This window comes from Dipteris shenzhenensis, chromosome 9 (assembly GCF_047967505.1).
Source record: "Dipteris shenzhenensis isolate YYH24624 ecotype China chromosome 9, Dip_SZ_1.0, whole genome shotgun sequence".
NCBI lineage: Eukaryota > Viridiplantae > Streptophyta > Polypodiopsida > Gleicheniales > Dipteridaceae > Dipteris > Dipteris shenzhenensis.
Window position 1 is genome coordinate 17,570,080 of NC_141604.1, and position 21,164 is coordinate 17,591,243.

General features: G+C 43.2%; 1 protein-coding gene across 4 annotated transcripts in view; it reads left to right on the forward strand.

Moving 5' to 3' along the window:
- The first annotated feature begins 6,519 nt into the window (after positions 1-6,519).
- LOC147898306 (uncharacterized) overlaps positions 6,520-21,164 on the forward strand; it is a 72,524-nt gene continuing 57,879 nt past the window's right edge. For all 4 annotated transcript variants that reach the window (XR_015541585.1, XM_087379701.1, XM_087379702.1 and 1 more), the window contains exons 1-2: positions 6,520-6,675; positions 20,137-20,280. Coding sequence is in view for 3 of the 4 variants with exons in the window: in XM_087379701.1 (XP_087235827.1) it covers positions 6,632-6,675; positions 20,137-20,280 (188 nt within the window). In the remaining variant the exon portion in view is untranslated. The remainder of the gene's footprint in view (positions 6,676-20,136; positions 20,281-21,164) is intronic.

The window sequence follows — 21,164 nt, forward strand, 5'->3', positions numbered from 1 at the left end:
TACTGGTACTGCCTACGCGCTATTGCTGGACTCTTTCTTTACTCCGTTCTTCTCATCTGCAATCTTCTTTCGGCACTCATTCTGCTTGTGCCTTGCCTTGCTGCAATAGAAGCACTTGATCTTCTTCTTTCTTTTTTATCATCAGAAGAAGATGGGTTGCCAGAGTCCTTACCCTTACCTTTCTTTGATTCGGTCCAGAAAGCTGAATCTTCTCCAATCCTCATCTTTTGATGCATCTCCTCCTCCAGAAGCATCACGTTGAAATCCTCAAAGTTGAGGGGCGGATTTCTGTTCTGTGTATTCAGTGCCGTAACAAGACCAACGTACTTTGGTGGGAGAATCCGTATGCACCTTCGTGCTAGATTCTTGTTGGTGATGATGATGCCAATCACAGTCATCTGATCGCACAGATTCTTCACCCTGGTAATGAACTTCTCTACTGCTTTAGACTCAGACAACTTCTCATTCGCAAGTTGAGTCTCCAGATTCTGAATCCGCGTCTGATTCATGGTCTCGTACTGATTTTTTAAGACTGTCCATGCCTCCTCCGCTATGGTGGCATGTTGAATTAACACCATGACAGAATCACTAACACTGCAAACAATAGAACACAATGCATATGCATTTCTTCTTGTCCACGTGAGAATCTCATCCGCAGTTGGTACTATCTGTTGTCTTGCATTGGCTAGATCCGGTCTCGCAATTGGCCTCACGTCCACCCCAGTAGTAGTGTCCCAAAGCTCTTATGCGCTTAGGATGGTCTTCATCTTGAACTTCCAAAGTGGATAGTTAGAGCCGTCCAACTTTATGCTTTCACCGAACGGTGGGATTCGCAGTCTTGCAGGCTGGGCCATCTCTCACAATCTGCTTGCAAATAGAAACACACTACCAAATCTTCTTGCTAGAGTCCAGGCTCTCATACCATGTAAGAAAATAATACAACATCTGTGCTCAGCAAATAACAGGATCTCGTAGGCAAGAGAGAAAACAAGATAGTATGGAGAATCAAAAATTTGATTACTGTAGAACTGATACAATAGATGGCGTTGCCTCCCAATCGTGCGCTCCTGTGAAAGAAGCTTCAATGGCATGCTGGAAACAGTAGAAGATGGAGGCTGGATGCTAAGGAATTAGGGTTGCTGTAGCCAGTGTGATGAAATGGGCTTCACGGGCTTGCTCTTATATAGCCACAGTCATAGTCAATTAGGCTCAATTGGGTGACTGACCCAGTCTACCCAAAACGGTCGACTGGGGGTCGGTCCCAAAATAGGCCATCGACCATACGATAGAACCGGTGTGCAAAATAGAGCAACTCACCTACGGTTACCGTTCGGCCTAGAGCCATCCAAGATCATCTGAGGCTCCAAACGAGCCTCGCAACCCGAGTGGGCTGCCCCGAGAAATGCTCCGTCTACCCTTAGTGCGGCCAGTCAAGGGATGCCTTCCTGCACTTGCATGTAGCCTAGTTGGTAGCGTGCCAACTCTATCTGAAGCCATCCAGCCATTAGGCCACACATGGCCCGCATTTGGTGTTTAAACCAGGACCTACCGGATTACCGAGCTACTCAAATGCCTTCTTCTCATATGGGGGGCTTACAAGTAGAGTTAGTCGGTTTCTGCATAGTTACGCGAGAGTGGAGCATTGATATATAACAGACCCTTGTAGTTTACTAGTAAATAAACCTTAGGTAACTTAGACCTTAGCAAAAATTCCACGTAGTGAAAATCTAGAACCTTAGAGAAAATCTAAAGCAGAAGACGAATTCGTAGACACATAGTATCATAGATCTGTAAAAGCTCCACGAAATTGCCTGAAAATTTGTTGGTAGAGGTTTTAGCCACAGTACTTGATCCACTGGAACAGAAGAAATATGAAATGGCAACCTCTGTGAGCGGGTCCGAACCATGGGCGTCCGGAGGGAGAGCACAATGATATAGGAACAATATTTTCTAAATCTCCACAGAATCACTTAGTTGATAAATAGTGGTTTTTAGGCCTTTGGAATGCAATGGGACAAATAGTTTTGGTAACAGTGGTCCCAATCACTGGGTCCAACACATGGACCAAAAAACATTTTTGCAAGCAAATCTGTTTGTAAAAACCATCGAAGTGCGAATAAGGATAACATTGAAGTTTTAGGACTGAGTCCACCGAAACTGATAGATCTGCAAATGGTTGCTTCAGACTTGAGTTCCAATAAACTAGATAAGAAATTCGTCATTGGCTCTCTAAACAACGTTTTTGGCTCAAAAAACCACCCAAAAGCTTGGAAAACCACTCCAGAGACTTCCAAAACCACCAACAGGCTTCCACAAGGTTCAAATACCACATGGATAGCTCAAACAAGCACCCACAGGCTTCCACAAAGCTGCAAATGTCACCCACATAGCTGTATGGATGTGGAATGACCTCTCGGGCTTTGCTACTAGAACATCCATGCTTTGACATCAGTTGAGAGAGCTCAACAACGGAACCGGACCAGAAAAGGGTGAGAGAGAGGGAGAGCCAGAAGAAAGAGCCATACAAGTTTTGGTGGGTGCAGAACACCCTAATCTTCTATGTCATCCATATCTATATGTGTTTGAGTATTGTATGTAACCGGGGTTAAAGGCATAGTGGCCCTTAACCCCCACATAAAATTCCAACATTAAATGCATAGCATTGTCTTCATTAAATATCTGATTTGAGCATCATAAACAACTAGCATCTGAAACAACATGTATGATAGGAAAACATGACCCATGAACAATAACAGCCAACAACTCAAAGTTTGTTTGTTCTATAAACTATGGCTATTTGGTCTTCAGCCTCTCAGGATTTCAGAATGTGTGAACAACAAAAAGTTTCAGAACCAATGACAATAGCAAGCATCGACACCGTGATAGTGTAGTGTGAATCGTGCGGGTAATCCAAGGCAGGCCATAATTTCAATAAGCAAGCATGGGAATCCCATGACCATGGGTGGTACTATTGCTGTTTGTAAAAATAATCAGTGCTCCGAGCAGCTTGGTATGACTGAAAATTCGAGCTTCAACAGCCTGTGTAATTGAAGAAACCAAGAACATAGCAATTGCAGAGTCTATCATCCGTTAAATTCGAGTGCTATAGTCCTTGTAGCTAGTGGAGGCAGGCTTGAAGTCATGGTCTAGGTAAAAGAATGGAGAGGGGAAGGGAAAAAAGCTTGTAAAAGACATAAGAATATCCTCACATAACTTGTTTCTAGAGAGGACATAATACTAGTTGACCAATGTAGGGCTCATCATGCATTTAACATAAGCATCCCATCCACAACAATGTTCTTGAATTAGAAATGCAACAATGACTCTATTAGAACATCCAATCCATGTCTATAGTAAAAAATGTAGCAATGACTCTATTAGAACATCCAATCCATGTCTATAGTCAGAAATGCAGATGAGCATTGAGATGGCAACTGCAAAGTGCTGTGCATTGTTGATCAAAAAAGTTAGGACCAGTATTTGTCGAAAGAAGCTTCAAAGTTGCTAATGTACCCTGCCACTGTCTTAGTACGGAAGCAAAGAGCAGTCCTACTATGAAGGAGATCGTAGAGTTTCTTGAACCCCTACTCAATGGAAGAGAGTTCTCTAAATATTGAAATACTAGTAAGCAATTAATGAAACTCAAACTCGTGAGGGTGGAAACGATTTTCATCAGAACAGACAGAGTGTGCAACGAACGTCAAATGGATTCAGTTGAGGCATGGTGCAAATAAAATTGATGTGCTAGTACCCGCATGTAGTGGCACCAAATGTGACGCTTTGTTTATGAGAATTTCGGTAACAAAGAACACAGGATAGCATACCGTTCTACAATATTCACTGATATTTGTTAGATATCAATGCTCCACTCTCGTGTAACTATGCGAGAATTAGCTAACTCTACTTGTAAGCCCCCATGTGAGGAGAAGGCATTTGAGTAGCTCGGTTATCCAGTAGGTCCTGGTTTGGACACTAGATGGGGGCCATGTGTGGCCTGATGGCTGGATGACTTCAGATAGAGTTGGCACACTGCCAACTAGGCTACATGCAAGTGTGGGAAGGCATCCCATGACTGACCACACTAAGGGTAGATGGAGCATTTCTCGGGGCAGCCCACTCTCGGGTTGCGGGGCCCGTTTAGAGCCCCAGATGATCCCGGATGGCTCTGGGCCACGGTTCTATTTTGTGCCATGATTATATCGTGTGGTCGGTGGCCTATTTCGGGACCAGTCGGCCATTTTGGGCGGACTGGGTCGGTCACCCAATTGGGTCTAACCGACTACGAGTGGTGGCTATATAAGAGCAAGCCCGTGAAGCCCATTTCATCATTGGCTACAACAACCCTGATTCCTTAGCATCTAGCCTCCGTCCTCTACTGTTTCTAGCATGCCATCGAAGCTTCTCACATAGGAGTGCATGACTGGGAGGCAGCGCCATCTATTGTATCAGTTTTACAGTAATCAAATTTTTGATTCTCCATACTATCTGCTTTTCTCTCTTGCATACGAGATCCTGTTATCTGTTGAGCACAGAGGTTGTATTGTTTTTTACAATATTAACACCGTCTTATGGGCATCTGACAAAGAAAGATTCATAAACAACTTTGAGTGACACATCGGTAATTTTGAAAACGTTGTATTTTCCAATAACATCCAACAAAGTAAGATTCAGTAAGCGAGTTCTGGACTGTTGGGGATTTCTATACACATAGCAGCGACTTCAGACAAAGCAAAAACATTTTGTAGCAAAATCAGAATGCAAGAGAGCAACACGAGGACAACACCTCCCCTCTTGGACATGTCGTCATCCACATCGGTCATTGGCAGCTAAAGTCGAACGACACGAACGGGGAAGTGAGCTCAAAGCGGTGGACATGAAGCAGGCTCTGACACTCATTATTATTTAGAGTGGCGGAGGACCACAAATCAGGCACAAACCCTCAACATAGCATCTGCTACTGTTGGACACTGTCTTGAAATTACCACCACCCATACCTTCCACTCTCTTTTGGAGACGTTGCTTATATGAACACGAACCTATGATACCACATGCACAATGAAGTGCCCTAGGTAGTAACAAGGCGATAGTTGAACCTGTTGCTAGCTTTGAGGGCATTTGCATGTGAAGAAGAAGAAGAAGTCAAGAGAACGATGTTCGATGCTGAAAACAGAGCATGCCCTCTACGTTTGACACATAGCCGCATACTATTTCATAGAAGACAGACACAAAGAAGATGAGCCACGACACATGCTTCTACACACACCCCAGAATTCGTTAGCTTCGTCAAACTAAACGCTGCACATAACGCCTACAAAGCAATGCACAGACCATCAATGAAATCATCCAAGACGAACAACAGTGTGAGCCATAGAGATGAGAAAGAGTTAAACATGGCAAGGACATCAGAATGGAAAGCAGAATCAGCAAAGCAGGAGCGGAGACACATCAACGCATCCTGATGCAGGCAAAAAAATGTGAGGGTTAGCATGGGTGAATTTAGAAGGCATTGCAACCCTAGATAAGAACCTAACACGTGTCGTACATCCGCGCGATAATCTCCAAGTACCAGTCATCGTCGTCTCATCGTCCCATACATATAGCGTGTCACTTCCGCTAGGTGGAGCTCATCAAACACGTACTCTGCGCGAACGCATCCACGTCGTCCGTTTCAACATGACCTCACCATAGTTTGCAACATAGCTACACTAACCCGAGCAAACTGATCGGGAAGCCTGAGACCCATTGCAAGGCCAAAAATTACATCTAAGAAGGGAAGTGCTAACAAGTGACTTAATTTATTAGCATTGGCTCTCCTAGAGATAGTGCTTTAGGATTGACTTGAATGAGAGTTTTGTGATTATTCTTAGTTTTTTAGGAGAATTTCTAAACCTACTTTTAGATGGATGTTGGCTTTTCAGCTTTTAGCTTGTGTGTGCTTTTTACCCCCCTCCAACATGGCTATAAATCAATTCAGGGGCTCTCCCTCCATGCTTGAGCTCCCCTGAGAACGATTGCCTTGGCTTCCTCCAGCTACAAGTCTTCAAGTCACTTCAAGCTTTCTGATCGCTCATCCAGGTCTTCCGTGTTTGTTTGTGAGAAAGGCGCTAAAGCTGATTCGCTTGTTAACTACTAAAGCAGTTGCCTGAAAAAAAAATTGATATCTGAAAAGCCGTTTGCCAGAAAAGCAGGTTCGCTTGTAAAAAAAAAATTATTTTCTTGTTGAAGGGGCTGTATGCCAGCCAAATGAGCTTTATGCTTACCTAACAGGCTTTATGCCTGCCGGTGAAGAGATTGTCGTCTATTGGATTTGTTTATAAAAAAAAACCCTAGAAGTTGACATCAAAACTTTGCAAGTATCATTCGTAAAACCTTCAAGGAAAAATAATGCCAATTTACTTTGCAGTCAGTGTGAGAGCATGCAAATAACTATAGAACCTTGGCAAAGCCTAATAAATCTTGAGAGTCCTCAAAGAGTTTCTTTTTTTATTATTTATTACTAAACAACAGTGCATATGTTTTTGTAAAAATCAAAATTGGAAATTCTCAAAATCATCCACTATATAGAGTGTAGTGAACAAGTCGAAAAAATAGGGGAAGACAACCAGGTTGCAGGTCGCTTCGTTCTTCCTACATGCCTCCGTACAAAACTGAGATCGAGTGTACGGCTTATTGCAGGTACCATCCTGCGATTGTCCTGCTCGGTGAAATTACTTGGCAACAGGAGTTCTTTACCAGTTGCCGAGCCTCGCTGGTTTGAGCCCTCCATAGACTGTTTGAATGTCTGACTCCAGTCTTCTCTGTGCGATTTGTGCGCTCTGAGCTGTAAGTAATGGTTGAAAGAGGAGGCTATGAACGGAGGATCTACTAAATTATGGTCTGAAGCTTAGTGGACCAGTGGACGCACGATTGATGGTTTTTCGGAGAGAAATGCATACAATTAATGAGTATGAAGTGCTGAACTGACTTGATTGCGAGTGGGCTTGTGCAACGAGGAGGACCTTAAAGAAAAGGAACGAAAGAAAGTACTATTTTAATGTCCACGAGAGACCGTCAAACAGTCAAAAATTTCAAAAGTAGCCGTAGCCCTTTTCAACCATATCTTCACATACCTTCCTTAGATTACCAGGAACACATGATATTCGAGTCGAGTTTCCAAGAGCTTTAATTGCAAGTTAGGAGCTTCTTACTTACGTTTGGTTGGGAGCTTTAGAAGGTTGTGGTGGTGCTTTGAATCGTGTTTCCTTATGAATCATATTTCAATCTAGCAAATTTAGTTTTGGGTAGGTAGGACTCAACCCATGGACCTAAGTTCCAAAACTCTATAGTAGGGAGTTTTTGCCATGGCCATAAGAGTTTCCAAGAGCTTTAATTGCAAGTTAGGACCTTTTGCTTACGTTTGGTTGGGAGCTTTAGAGGGTTGTGGTGGTGCTTTGAATTGTGTTTCCGTATGAATCATATTTCAATCTAGCAAATTTAGTTTTGGGTAGGTAGGACTCAACCCATGGACCCAAGTGCCGGAGGCTGCGAGTAGGCTTGATAGGAGGTAAAGGCTTGGGAGGAGTTTTGGTTTTGGGGTTTGGAGGGCTATTGGGCTAGAGGGTGATTGGGCGTCTAACAGTGAGGAGGGTTAATTGGAGTGCCTAGCGTCTCAAGGTTTTGGACTTATAGTTGACATTATGTTTTGATTTGATGCCAAAACTAGGAGCATTATGGTTTAGTATGTAAGAATGTAAAGCTTTACAATTTGGTCACTTATAAAATGATTGCCTAGTGGGATGTTGTGTTGGATTAGAAGGCAAGGTAGGCTACATGCCATCATGGAGAGAGACTATCATTTGATTGACGATATTAGTAGAGATGTAACTGTAGAATCTTTGATGACTTGCTCCCGATGACTTGCTGCCGCCGGCACATTTGACCAACCCATCATGGCCAATATATATGGGGCATAATGGCCTAATATATGGCGGGGGAAGGGCCCTCATGTGCCGGATCAGGGGATATGGAATTGTTCCATATATGAATTGATGACTTGATGTGACTTGCATATGTAGGTGATTTGAGCCCTTTTGATTATACCTTCCTAGACTTTTTGGCTTAGAGCAGCATAGCATGGCTACAACGCGAAGTGTGGGACTCCCGTACCCAATGCTCTCCCTGGTGCAAGGTGGCACACTATGGTTGTCTTATCAGTGGTATCAGATCCTACAGGCTCTCCTCTCGCATAGTAGGTAGATGATTAGTGGATGGGATTGGACTATGTGGCAGATGTGTGCTTGTGGAGTGATGATGGATGACATGGCAGTGATTGCTCTTCTTTTCTAACACGTGGACAAGGGGACTTTGAATAGTTCCATGTATGAATTGGTGACCTATGTGGCTTATATATATCATGTAATGTGAGCTTCTCTGAGGCACATTGTGGTACTCTTATCAGTTGCTAAGGTCAAGTTGAACTAGTAAGTGGAATGGGGAAGCATCCCCAAGCCAATTGGCAAATGTTCTAACACTCGATATATCTCATGGTCGGAATGATCAAGAAGCCTCTATATTGACGAAACAATGCCAAATGGGCAAAGAAGCTTGTGCATGAGGTTGATGGACATGGAGCCTAGATGATAGCAAGCTGTTTATGCTGCTGCATAGCTTAGTTCAAGAATCAATTATCTATCAAGTGGTAGTGCAGCCTTAAAAATGGATGCATGCCATGGAAAAGAAATACTAGGGTAATCTAAAAAATGATGCAGTTTGAGCCACCCAAGGGAAAGAATGAAATCGGCTGCAAACGGGTCTACAAAGTCAAGCTAACAGCTAATGGTTGGTAGAGAGATACAAGGCAAGGTCGGCAAAAGGGTATGCATAGCAAGAAGTCATAGACGTTGATGAGACTTCTATACTAGTCACAAACATGAAGACCAGCTGATTGCTTTATCCAATGCAATGCTTGCACTATGAGTCTTCATTTGCAATCACATGGATATTAATCCGCATTCCTAAATCGACATTTGCAAGAGAGGTGTATATGAAGCAGCTGCAAGGATATGGGCAAAAAGGGTTTGAGCATTTGGTAATCATACTCAAGGAAGCATTATATGCTCTCAAGCAACCCCAAGGGCTTTGCACAACAAGATTGACATCTATTTTAAAGCTGCAAGGGTTCACAAGGAGTGAGCTGGATCATGGAGTATATGTGCTGAGAAGCAAAGATGCTCTCAATATCATAGCACTTTATCAAGGATGTGTACAAGATCAACAATGATGCTTGAATCCTTGATCTCCAGATAGAGTTGTTTGAGATGAAGATGGAAGCAGGGGATTTAGTTCAAGACTACATCATGAAGATGAAGGTAGCTAGAGGCTAGGTTTCAACAGCTAGCCAGAAGATGGAATCTTTTTGGCTGGTCAGGTTTGTGCTTGGCATGCTTCCCTGGAGCTACAAGGAGCTCATCACAACCAGGTTTGCAGGATGGCAGACGGAGCCTATAACTTTTGAGGAGCTTGTAAGTTGTCCATTGTTTCCAGAGTAGGCGGCTTGGGAGAAGAAAGAAGAAAACTGTATTAATGTACATGGAAGACCTCTCTCTCTCTCTCTCTCTCCCCCCCCAAGCAGAGTCGGTTCCACAGACAACATACCCAAGTCCCATCACTCGGATGGTCAACTGATCGGATGGCCGACTGACAAGGATCTCCACTCTCCCGCAGTGACAGCGTGGTGTATCTCTCTGTTTATTTTCTCGTGCCCAATTTACCCCTTGGCTTTTATTGTATTTGTTTTTTTCCAGTCTCATAGACTTTTCATTTTTGTACAAAGACACTAATAAACTTTCTCTCTCTGTGGATAGAAGGCATATAACAAAGTACAGAAACGAGGAAATCATTACAGCTCCCCGTTTGAAGATGGATTATAGAATCTCCCACATTTACAAGCAAGAATTGGAATGCCTTATCATCATGCAGTGTAACCGAGACTTGTGCAGAGGTGAGTAGATGCTTGGCAGAATTTTTACAGAGACAGCCATAATTGTCTCAAATAAGAAAATTAGAAGCAAAGGAATGCTATGCCAGAGCTGGTATAATACAGAATGCAAAAAGGCCAGTGAAGCATGGAAATCAGCAGCAGCAGCTGATGAACCAAGAGAGATACATTGAAGAATAATGGTTAGATGAAAAAAAAGTAGTTCTTCAAGAAGCTGCATTCAAACAAATTCTAGAAAGGGGAAGCAAAGAGGGAAGACATGACAATGTTTGTTAAGAAGCTGCATTCAAACAAATTCTAGAAAGGGGAAGCAAAGAGGGAAGACATGACAATGTTTGTTAAAACTCTACGAAAGAGAAGGGGAAGGGAAAGAGAATCATAAAATTTCTAATCAAAGCCATCAATGGTATCATTACTGAGGATGACATTGAGAGGGAGCTGAAAGAATTAGCAAATGGAAAGGATCCCACAATCTACAGGGCCTCTTAGCAGAAATGCTGAAATGGGCAGGGGAGAAAACCAAACAAATGCTAAGACTCATAGCAAATAAGGCAATGGAAGAAGGTTTTCCCGAAGTGTGGCAGATCAATAAAATAGTTCTGATTTTCAAAGGAGGTAAGAAATAATGCCCCTGGCAAAACTTCCATGCTCTCAAGGTATTAATTGAAGTCTTTTTAACAGATAAAAGAAAAAAGAGCCAAGGGGTAACCTTGACGACCCATCTCAATGGTGGTAAGTAGGGTCAATGCCCCACCTATTAACTCCTAAATGAGGAGTGCAACGGGGCTTGATAACTGTAGCAAAATGGGTAATCATAATGCTATATGGGCATGGAGCAGACCATTCTTCTTGGTCCAACAAATGGGCAGAAGAAACTGGGATAGGGGCACCATCTCAAGCTGCTTTCAGTTCCAAGCACTCAACAATTGACCAGTGACAATACGAGCTGCAACAAGGCATTATATGCTGTTTCATAGACTTCAAGAAAGCATTTAATACTGTACCCCGCAAGAAACTATGGGAAAGAATAGAGAGATTGAAAACCATGTTCAGGTTGTACGAAATAGAAAAGTTAAGTTTAGGCACTGATATGGGTCAAATAGGTGTTCTATTCATAGATGAATTAGAAGAAGGGATGAAATCTCTGAGTCTAGAGGGGACTACACATTGCTGATTACGTCCTACTTCTATGGTTATATGTAGACTATGTAGTCCTGTTTGCAAAAGATAAAGGTGGCCCTACAAAGACATGTGGATGCACTAAGTCAATTTTGTGAGCACTCAGGAATGCGGGTGAACATCATTGGGAGACGAGACAAGCGTATATCTTTTACTTTTGAAGGGAAAGATTGGAGGTTGAAATATTTGGGTCGAAACATAAAAGCGTTATGGGTGTTTTGAAGGCCCTATACATCTTCCACAATAAATGCAAAAGTCGCACTTTTGGAACTGGGAGATGAGAAAGTTCTAATATTTGATGTTGATGCAAACTGTGGTTCTCTACAGATGCCAAGCTCGGGCACTTGGACTCTCTAGACAATATTGGAAAGAGTAGAGGCAAAGGATTCCAAGAGTCTACAATTTATAATGGATTGTTATTCTGCAAGGGTCAAGTTTATATACCTGATAGGGGCGACATAAAGAAACAGATTTTATATGAATGTCATCCTAGTGCAAGTCATCTTGATATACAAAGGATCTATGATTTGCTTAAGCGGAACTTTTATGGATGAGAATGAAAGTGTATGTACTATGGTTAAATGGCAATAATGCCAAATCAAAAAAGCAGAATGCCTTGAGATTTGAGTCTTGCTGCATCCTTGACATATACCCGATGCTATGGATTTCATACCCATGACAAGTGGAGGACATGATGCAGTTTCGGTCATAGTTTCGTACTAGGACAGCTCAAAGGCACTAAAATCAGCACATCAATTTATTCAACAACTCTTTAGACTTTATTGTTTGACTAGTGACCTAGTTAGTGATTGAGAGTTGAAGTTTACTCAACACATGGTAGTTTTTGGGAAATTGGAAACTACTTTAAGTTCGAGCCCAGCTGATCATCCTCAATCTAATGGGCAAACAGAGAGTGAATCACGCTCTGAATCACGCTCTGGAGGATATGCTTAGGGTATGTGTCTCCAAGAAACCATCAGATTAGGAGAGATACCTCTCAATGATGGAATTCGCCTACAAAAATGCTAAGCATTCTGCTACAAGATACAATCCTTTTATGCTTATATATGGTTACCAGCCTAGAGCATCGATTGCCTTAGGCCTTAAGAATATGAAGGTACAGATGGTTAAGATTTCTTGATCGATATGCAAGAAATGCTAGCACAAGCCAAAGACTTCATTAAAATTGCTCAAGATGGAGCAAAGTTTATGCGGTTTAGAAACATACTCCTAGGATTCTCAAGGAAGGCATGTGGGTGTATCTTTCCAAAAGCTACTAAGATCATTCAGAGTTAATCCAATTTTCCATGTGAGCAGACTCAAGGAGAAACTAAGAGATAAAGATAGTCTAGTATCTCCTAAAGCACTAATAGATTTGGAGGATCTGACCTATGTTCCACATAAACCTGAAAAGTTTCTAGATAAAAGATAGAAGCAACTTGGGAATAGGATTACTACTTACTATTATATAAAATGGAAAGATAAGGCTAGATGAAGATTCAAATTGGGAGGGAGTTATTGAGTTAAACGAAAAGCTTCCCTAGCCTTATGTTCAAGGATGTAAAATACTCAAAAGAGGAAAGAATTTTACATCCCTAGCTAACCCTAATTAGCTAGTGACTCACTTGTGGGTCGGGGGAGACCCTAGTGGGTGGAATTAGAAGGTTAGGATGAGTGCTTGTAAGCAGAGTGATATATCTAGATGGAGGCCTAGAAGGAAATAGGGCCTATATGCTAATCATCCTATATGCTAATCGTAGTCGTGGATTGTGGTATATGTTGGCATAGGGAGCTTAGTGTTAGAGAGACTGATCAATACTTGGACAATGAATCCCTCTAGTTAGTAGTGGCATGGCAATACCCAACGAGCTTCGGTGCTATGGGACGTGGAGGTCTACTAAGCTAGGGTTGGACCATGTCTCTTCTATTGGAAATATTATTATATTAAGGCAGTGGCAATGTAATAATTAGTTAGAAGGGTTAGAGGCAATTTTTCCTTATCTAGGGTGCTTTGCCTAACCATAGTATTGGTTGTGTTTAGGTGTTTGTGGGTTCCAATCCTGGTTTAGGTTGTCCTCGGGTTTTTTCATGTTGACAACCCTTGCACTCTTTCACTTCTTATTCTTGCAACTTCAACTGGTGGATTCTCACGCTTTGCACGTTATGTTCTCCGCCCCCATCTTTATCATTTGGTATCAGAGCCATGGTTGTGGATTTGGGAGCTAGGACATCAACCAAAGTTTGACTTGAGGATTCAATCCACAGTTCTAGAGAGAACCAGGTACTGTGTTTGAATCCTAGCCTTGGTAGAGACATTTCCAAAATTGGTTTACACTTGAGGACATCCATCACCTTAAGGTTTTGGTATATCGAAGGCTAGACCAATTTTGGAAATTTTTGCTTAAGTGGGCTTAGGCATGAACAAACTCAAAAGGGTGAATTCCCGGGAAGAGGGAGGTTTGGCTGCCCCCATCGGGATTTCAACGTCTTCCCTATGACCTCTGTGCTTGAGATTGGTTGGGGTGGTGAGTTTCAAATGATGCACTCTATGGTTCAGTTTCTAGTATGTGATTTGACGAAGACAATCTTTATGCACACAGAGCGAGCTGTTGTCTTATGCAAAGGTATGTGATCTCGGTAAGTGCTTTGCTGCTGCAGGGAGTTGTTTGTAGCAAACAAGCTCTCTTGTTTTGACATGGTATCCTAACCTTGATTGTAGTGGATGCATGATCTTATATTCTCGGACATGTATTAGAGCCCAGTTGTCAATCAAGGATAGTTGTGGTAAGTTATGAGTGAGAGCCCAAGGGGGACCTTCTTCAAACTGAAAGGTGGTGTCCTTGCCAAGGATTAAGGAGCTTCCACATTCAGGTACATTTATTTGGCTTGCAGTAAGTGCAAGGAGTAAGAGACTTCCGTCATCTACACCTTGCCGTGGCGTCCAACTCAATTATTCCAAACTGCGGTGAGGCTGGAAAGTTGATGGAACCAACTATTCGATCTGGAAAGTGAGATTCAAAGCCATTTGTGGCCAGGGAAATTTGGCAAGTGATGGAAGTAACGGAGCTGAAACCCGGCAATGTGATGGATTCCAAAGGGAAGTTTACAACTTTGGAAGATCCAGATGATGTGAGGGGTGGAAACTGAAGGATGCAGTCACACTCTCCATGTACATTGGGATGACTACAGATGCAATGATACCCCATATCAAGCTGATGGAGATAGCACATGACGGCATGGGAGATCTTGAAGGATCTCTATGAAACAAAGAGCATAGGGAGAATCATCACACTCCAGAGGCAGTTGTGATTGGGGAAGAAGAGTTTGCTCATGATTTCCTCGTGAAGGTTCTTAGGGACGATTTGGCTGGAGTTGGTCATAAGGTGGACAACAATTATTTCCTTATGGTTTTGGTTAGTAAGCTCCTGAAGAGCCATTGAGCGTTAGTGATAACTCTTTACCATTGGAGAATGGTCGAAGCCAATCATGTAGGATCTGAGCTCACGGTTGCTTCAAGAAGAGGCTCATATGAAGTTGTACGACGGCAATATGGCAATGAGAAGGCTTGTATGATCAAGAGGAGGCATGCAAAGGTAAGTTCAAGAAAAAGGAGGATGCCAAGGATTCGAACAATGACATGAACTCTACATACAAGGATAGGCAAGAAGAATTGAAAAAAACTGGACATTTTACTAAGGATTGCAAGAAGCAGCAGGCTAGCCAAGCGGAGGATGGCCAAGCAAAGATGGCGGCATCTGACATGACCTCTGCCAATTTGGTAAGAGAGGAACTATTCTTGGTAGTAGGCCTATCAGTGATGGTGTTCATGGTAGACATTGAGAATTGGGTGCATAGATCTCAACTTTGTGATGGAGGATGGCAGGTGTTGCTTAGTCTTTGGAATTTAGGACAAGTTTTGTACCACCAGCCTAGATGGAGGTGCTCATTCAGAACTCAAGCATGATTAGCTACAGCTTACTAGGAGGAGCATGCTTATAGAGCTATGCAAGGACGTTGAAGTGGACGGTACTTCTGAGAGGTACCTGGCTTGCTGTAATGGCAAGCGATGTCAGACTGATCTTCTAGGGTATGCTTGCTCAACTTATTTTATTAGAGACTTTAGTAGATTGCTTTGGGGTGGCTATTTGTATAGGAGGTCTTAGTTGGTTGGAGAATGAAGGGTGAAAGCCTTTCGTATAGACAGAGCTGGCTTTTGGTGCCTACTAGGGATTTCTCATTGTGCGGAGGCTTGTGGTGCCTCCTACAAGATTGCCTTGGTGGTTGGTGGCAAAGACTTTAATGGGTTTGACCTATTACTAGTGACAGTGACTAGGAGGCTTCTCCAAGTTGCCTAGTTGCGCATGATGCTAGAAGGATTAGGTGGTAATATTTTCGAAGCCTTTTGGGTGAAGACTTGGGATTTGGAGGATCATAGGTGGATTGTGATTATGGAGGACCAATTGGTGTTGAGAGATAGCGGAAGGTGCTCGTACCAATGGGGATCTTGTGGAGTAGCCGCATGGATCTCATTGTGCAAGGTTTCAAGGACTAGGTTATAGATGGTGATGGGGCGTGGGTTGGTGAGAAAGAAAGTACATCCTCGGAAGCATACGGTCATCTCCCCACTTGTGAGCCCCCACATGAGAAGGATATGGGTGAGGATGACAAGTAGCATGGGAAGGGATGAAGAGGGATGGAATGGGACTGCCATCTAGGGAGCAGCAGACTCTAGTTCTGCAGTTGGGGCTCTGGTCAGGTCAGCTCAGGACCCTCTGGCCAGGTTAGTGAGAGGGGGTGTTGGTAGCCATTGCCCCACCTGTGAGCCCCCATATGATGACATAAGCATAGTAGTAGACTAGGCAGTATGTACAGGATTAAAGGCGTGAGAATCAACTGCTAACATATAGTGGAAGTAGCATCCGCAGGTGATGATAGATGCCCAGATCTAAGGGCGGTCTAATAGATCTGTTGATGGCAAAGGGTAGCCACTTTATGGCTGCTGCTATGGAGCCTGTTTATAGGCCAGGTAAATCTGCGATAAAGGCAGATTTAGGCATCAATCCTGCATATTTTGATGCATGTAAAAATTATCACGAAAAGTAGTTTCTTGTAGATCTGGGTCAGGTACTTTTGGCGGAGATTTCTAGAGGGATGGTCCCCCTCACCACTCATTGACAATCAGGTCTGGTATAATTATGCACGCACACTATATGACATCCCAAATCAGCTAGTCCCTGACCTCTCGCATATGTCATGCCCCACATCTTGCACCCTCTTCACTAAGGGGGGAGTGAAGGATGCCGTAATGAAACTTCATAATGGCCGAGCAAAGGATCATGAGGGACTATGCACTGAGTTCATTGGTGGGATTAACCTCCTAGCCCCGATCTTAGCAAAGCTTTGAATGAAGCTGTTTATTTGGGGTTTCTATGCACTTGGACTATTAGCACTATTTCACCCATCCGCAAGGCATCTCGGAGAATTACAGGACCATTATGATTGGACATGTCATGTCCAAGATTTATGCATCAATGTTTGATTCCGAGGTCAGCAGATTTGCAGAGTGTCGAGGACTTAGAGCATCAGGACAGGCTGGATTTTGGCGTGATCAAGGAACCATGGATCACATTCTCACGCTCATGTGTATCATCGAGGAGGCGAGGGCACGGAAGCAGAGGGTTTACTGTTGCTTTGTGGATTTCCGTAAGGCATTTGACACGGTTTTGAGAGCCCGCCTCATACGGCACCTACTGGATTTGGGTTATGACCAAGAGATCATTTGGGCTGTCATGGCACTTTACGAGAGAGTCTCAAGCAGATTCCGGACAGGAACTGGGTGGATAGACGAGATCATGAGCACTATTGGGATCAAACGAGGGTGTCCTTAATCACTAACCTTGTTTGGCCTCTACATAGACGAGCTTGAGATAGTGATGCAGACACAGGGGAGGGATGGTTGGTCTCTTGCTGGCACGCTGATCCAGAAATTGCTTTATGTAGACGATGTGGCTCTTTTGTATTTCTCAGTAGAGGGGCTCCAGAGACACCTTGAGGCACTACAGTTCTTTTGTGAGCCTCATGATTTGAAGGTCAACTTGGGTAAAACCAAGGTTATGATCTTCAATACATCTCGAGCCGTCATGTGCCAAGAGCAGTTCACTTTTGATAGGTCACGTGTTGAGATAGTTTCATCATACACGTATCTTGGGGTTGTCTTCTCCGGACCCATCTTCACTATGAAACTCGCGATGCAGGCACACTTGGGCAGAGGATACGCTTCATTGGCGAGACTAGAGAGGCAGTGCTTCCGCTCGCACTTTCAAGATCTATGGACCAAGGGGTTGCTTTTTGACTCCTTGTCCGCCCAGTGGGGATGTATGGCAGCCCTTGCTGGGGGTCAGACTTGTCGGATATAGAGTGGGCTCATGTGGAATGGCTACAGGTTCTCATGTTATCACGGATGATTCGCGGTAAGCCATCTGTTCCTCACCAGATCATTCATGCTGAATTTGGTCATCTCCATTACAGCTAGATGCTGCATTTCAGGTCCACGTATCTGTATCGAGTCAGGGATTATGGGGATTACACTTTTGGGCGCAGCAGGCTACCATGGCTAGCATTGTCCTCCTCTATGGCACTTTCGGCAGGAGGTGACTAGAGATGATGGTATGCACGCACAGAGAGATGGTTTGAGCGACTGGAGCATGGACGCCCTCCCTTCCAGTATAGCATGGACGCCTCTTTTTCTCCCCTCCTGTCACACGAGGTCAACCAGATAATCCGTGAGGATCTCTTATAGCTACACACATTCTAGACCTAGTTGGGATTGAGCGAACTCTGAGTGAAGCTTAGCTTCTATAGAGATCACTGCTTACATATCACAGAGGAGGGTTTAATTGACCCACTAGGATACACGCAGATCCACTTACCCCACTCGCTAAGGATCTTTATTGGGCCAGTTCCGAGTCTCTTCACATAGACTTCGTATCGAGAGCAACAGAGCAGAGTGCCTACCCAGGGAGAGGTGCATATGCACATTATGTGACATGCAGGAGGTTGAGACTGAGGAGCACTTCATCTTTAGGTGTCTTGTTAACTATGAGATTCAAGGGCATTTCTACTGCCTCTTTAGAGATAGCTATGGGGTTTTGTCCTGATTCCTCTCCTATTCAGACTAGAGATGCTTGGCAGGCTTCATTCATGAGGTACTCAGGCACCACGAGAGGATACTTCGATCACGGAGACATGAGCATACTTCTTCCGTGGCAAAATCTCTCATAGCTCTATCACGGAGTTCTTTTAGCCAAATCCCATGGACCCCCCACGAGACGAGGCCCGACATGATCGTGACCTAGAGCCAGTGACTTGACAGCTTAGACAGAGGGTTGATGCGCAGATTACACTTGGGGATATCCCCTCCCCGTTTAGAGTCGGAGCCTGCCGATAGGGGTTACTGTAGCCCTTGTTAGGTGCAGAGCTATGACTAGGAGACGTCACAGAGCCACACCCGTGAGTGGCCGACAGCACTCTATTGCCGATTTCATGCCTCCATTGCCTCATGCACCCTGATGCCCTAATGATGATGATGATGATGATGAGATTGATATGTAGTCGACCGACATGACTATGTTGTACTTAGTACTTAGTACTACCATTTTGCATTTTTTGCATTCTGCATTGGTGTGGATGCTCGTTTAGTAGCTCCGCCCTCACAGCTCGTTTGTACTAGGATTTTCATAGTCTCATAGACCCATCAGTCTTCTGAAGACTTTAATAAACTTTCTTTCTTTCTTTCTTTCCATGGATCTGTTTGACATTGCACCACATCATATGAGTACATGCCACCTTTCTTTGACCTTTTTGAAGCACATTGGGCATCCATTGAATGTGCATGATATGGTTTCTTCCCTTTATCGCCTTGCCGGTTTGTAGGCTTATTGCAGTAATCCTTTGGAATGTAGCATTGTTGCATTTGTAGCTTTTCATTTTGCTTTTTACTAGTTGTTGCATTAGAGTAAGGACGTTGCTGACTTCATTTCCTCCTGTTTTGTCCAGGCTTGGACTGTGTTTTGCATTCCGTTGTAGTTTTTTGCCTTTGAAGTGCATGCCATACATCTTGGCAACCATAACACCATTAACATGTCTTCTACCGATCCTTTGCGTTGATCCCCTTCTTGCATCAAAAGGCTAATCACCTCAACTGACTTGATTGCTGTGCCTCTAGCAGTGGTTGCCACGTGATGGACTTCAAATTAGGGGGATAAACTCTGGAGAATCCTTCCCAAAATTTTTTTCTTGTTTGTAGTCTATGATTGCTTTACCGTCTCTTATCTTCACAAGTTTGATAGCTGCAACTTGAGATTGAGATGGGCCTTGAGGGTCTTACCCTCATAGATTGAGCTTAATGTTTACCATACCTCAGTTGCCTTTAAAAAATGCAGCACTTATGTAAACACGGTATTCTTTAGGCATGCGGTGGATATGTCGATTGCTTTCGCATTCAACTCATCATAGGCATGTTTTTGATCTTGATGTGTTTTTCCAGTTAGTGCATGCATGCATCATATATAATCTCATGCAAATTAAGAACATTCTTGTGGTAAAAATCATCAGAGGAGAAGGAGCCAACTCTCAACAGTCAACTTGATTAGGAAGAGTGACGGACATGGGGAGGCATTGCTTCATCTCAAAATGCACTGTTAGTTTTAGAGTGCTCTGGTTCTTACACTTCTGTTTCTTCTTTTTTCCATTTTGAGTGGTATAACGGTAAGCAATTTTTGGGATGTGGGACATGTACTGATGCATCATGTCAATTACTGCTCTAATCTAAATTTACTTCTTCAGGAAAGGCCTCTTAATAATATCAGGACTTTGTGTCAATGTATGCAGGGGTTGGGATAGACTTGATTTTAATGATAGGGTTATTTAATGTAAAGGAATGCAGAAGTCCTAATGCTTCTGATTGCTATTCAAAAGTGCAGCTGTGGGTATTGCTGCAATTGGGAGTGGGGATTGGTGCTACCAGGGCCATTTTACTTGGGATTTTCACCCTCATGGATGCCGATGAGGTTGCGCACACGGAAAAAAGGATACGTTGAGAACAGGAGGCTGCCAATTATTGCAAGGTAAGATCCCTACTCAGTTCACTGGGCTTTGTAAAAGTCATTTGATTCCTCTATCTCTGTAAAAAACTCTGCAAAAGCTTTATTTTTAAAGCTATGTGTGAGTTGCTTCTCAGTTTTGATTTTTAAATCAGAAATTCACACCGGTCTTGAACAAAAAATACCGATTAGGACAAGCTGTGATATTACTACAGAATTTGCCTTTGAAGGTACAACTACTGTATGCATTGGCAATTACTCTGTATCAGCAATGGCATAAGTATAGCTGCATGAATTTAGAGCTATACAAGCAATGGCATAATATAAGTGCATGCCTTTACAGCTCGATCAAGGTGGCCAGCATGTCTACCTGGCTGTAGGATTCAGAAGCATGGACCAAGTCCTTTGCAATCTATACATATGATTTACAAAATGGTATGTGTTGAGGAGGTTGTAGTAACGACCTTTTGGTAGGCCGCCTTCAGACTAAGTAGAAGACTAGACACCATCAACAAAGCACAAACACGAGAAAGAAAATAGACAATAACATATCACCAAAAAATAGAGTATTGCGAGATTATGGCCATTTAAATGGATTTAATTGAGAGACGGGCACAAATCAAATCTGCTTATCATCACATCCCTTGTTCGACCTTGGCATTCATTCATTCATTGATCGCTCCCTATATTTCACAGTTCTTGGTAGAGTATTCAGTCATTTATCGCTCCCTATATTTCACAGTTCTTCACATGTATTCATTCATTCATTGCTCGCTCCCCATACTTTAGAGTCCCATTTTTTCCTACCATTTAACGAAATTGTTAAAAAGTAAAAAAAGAATGAGTAAAAATATAGACATGATACACAACACAAGGTCCATTAGGACCCGGGCCTCCTTGCAAATGCC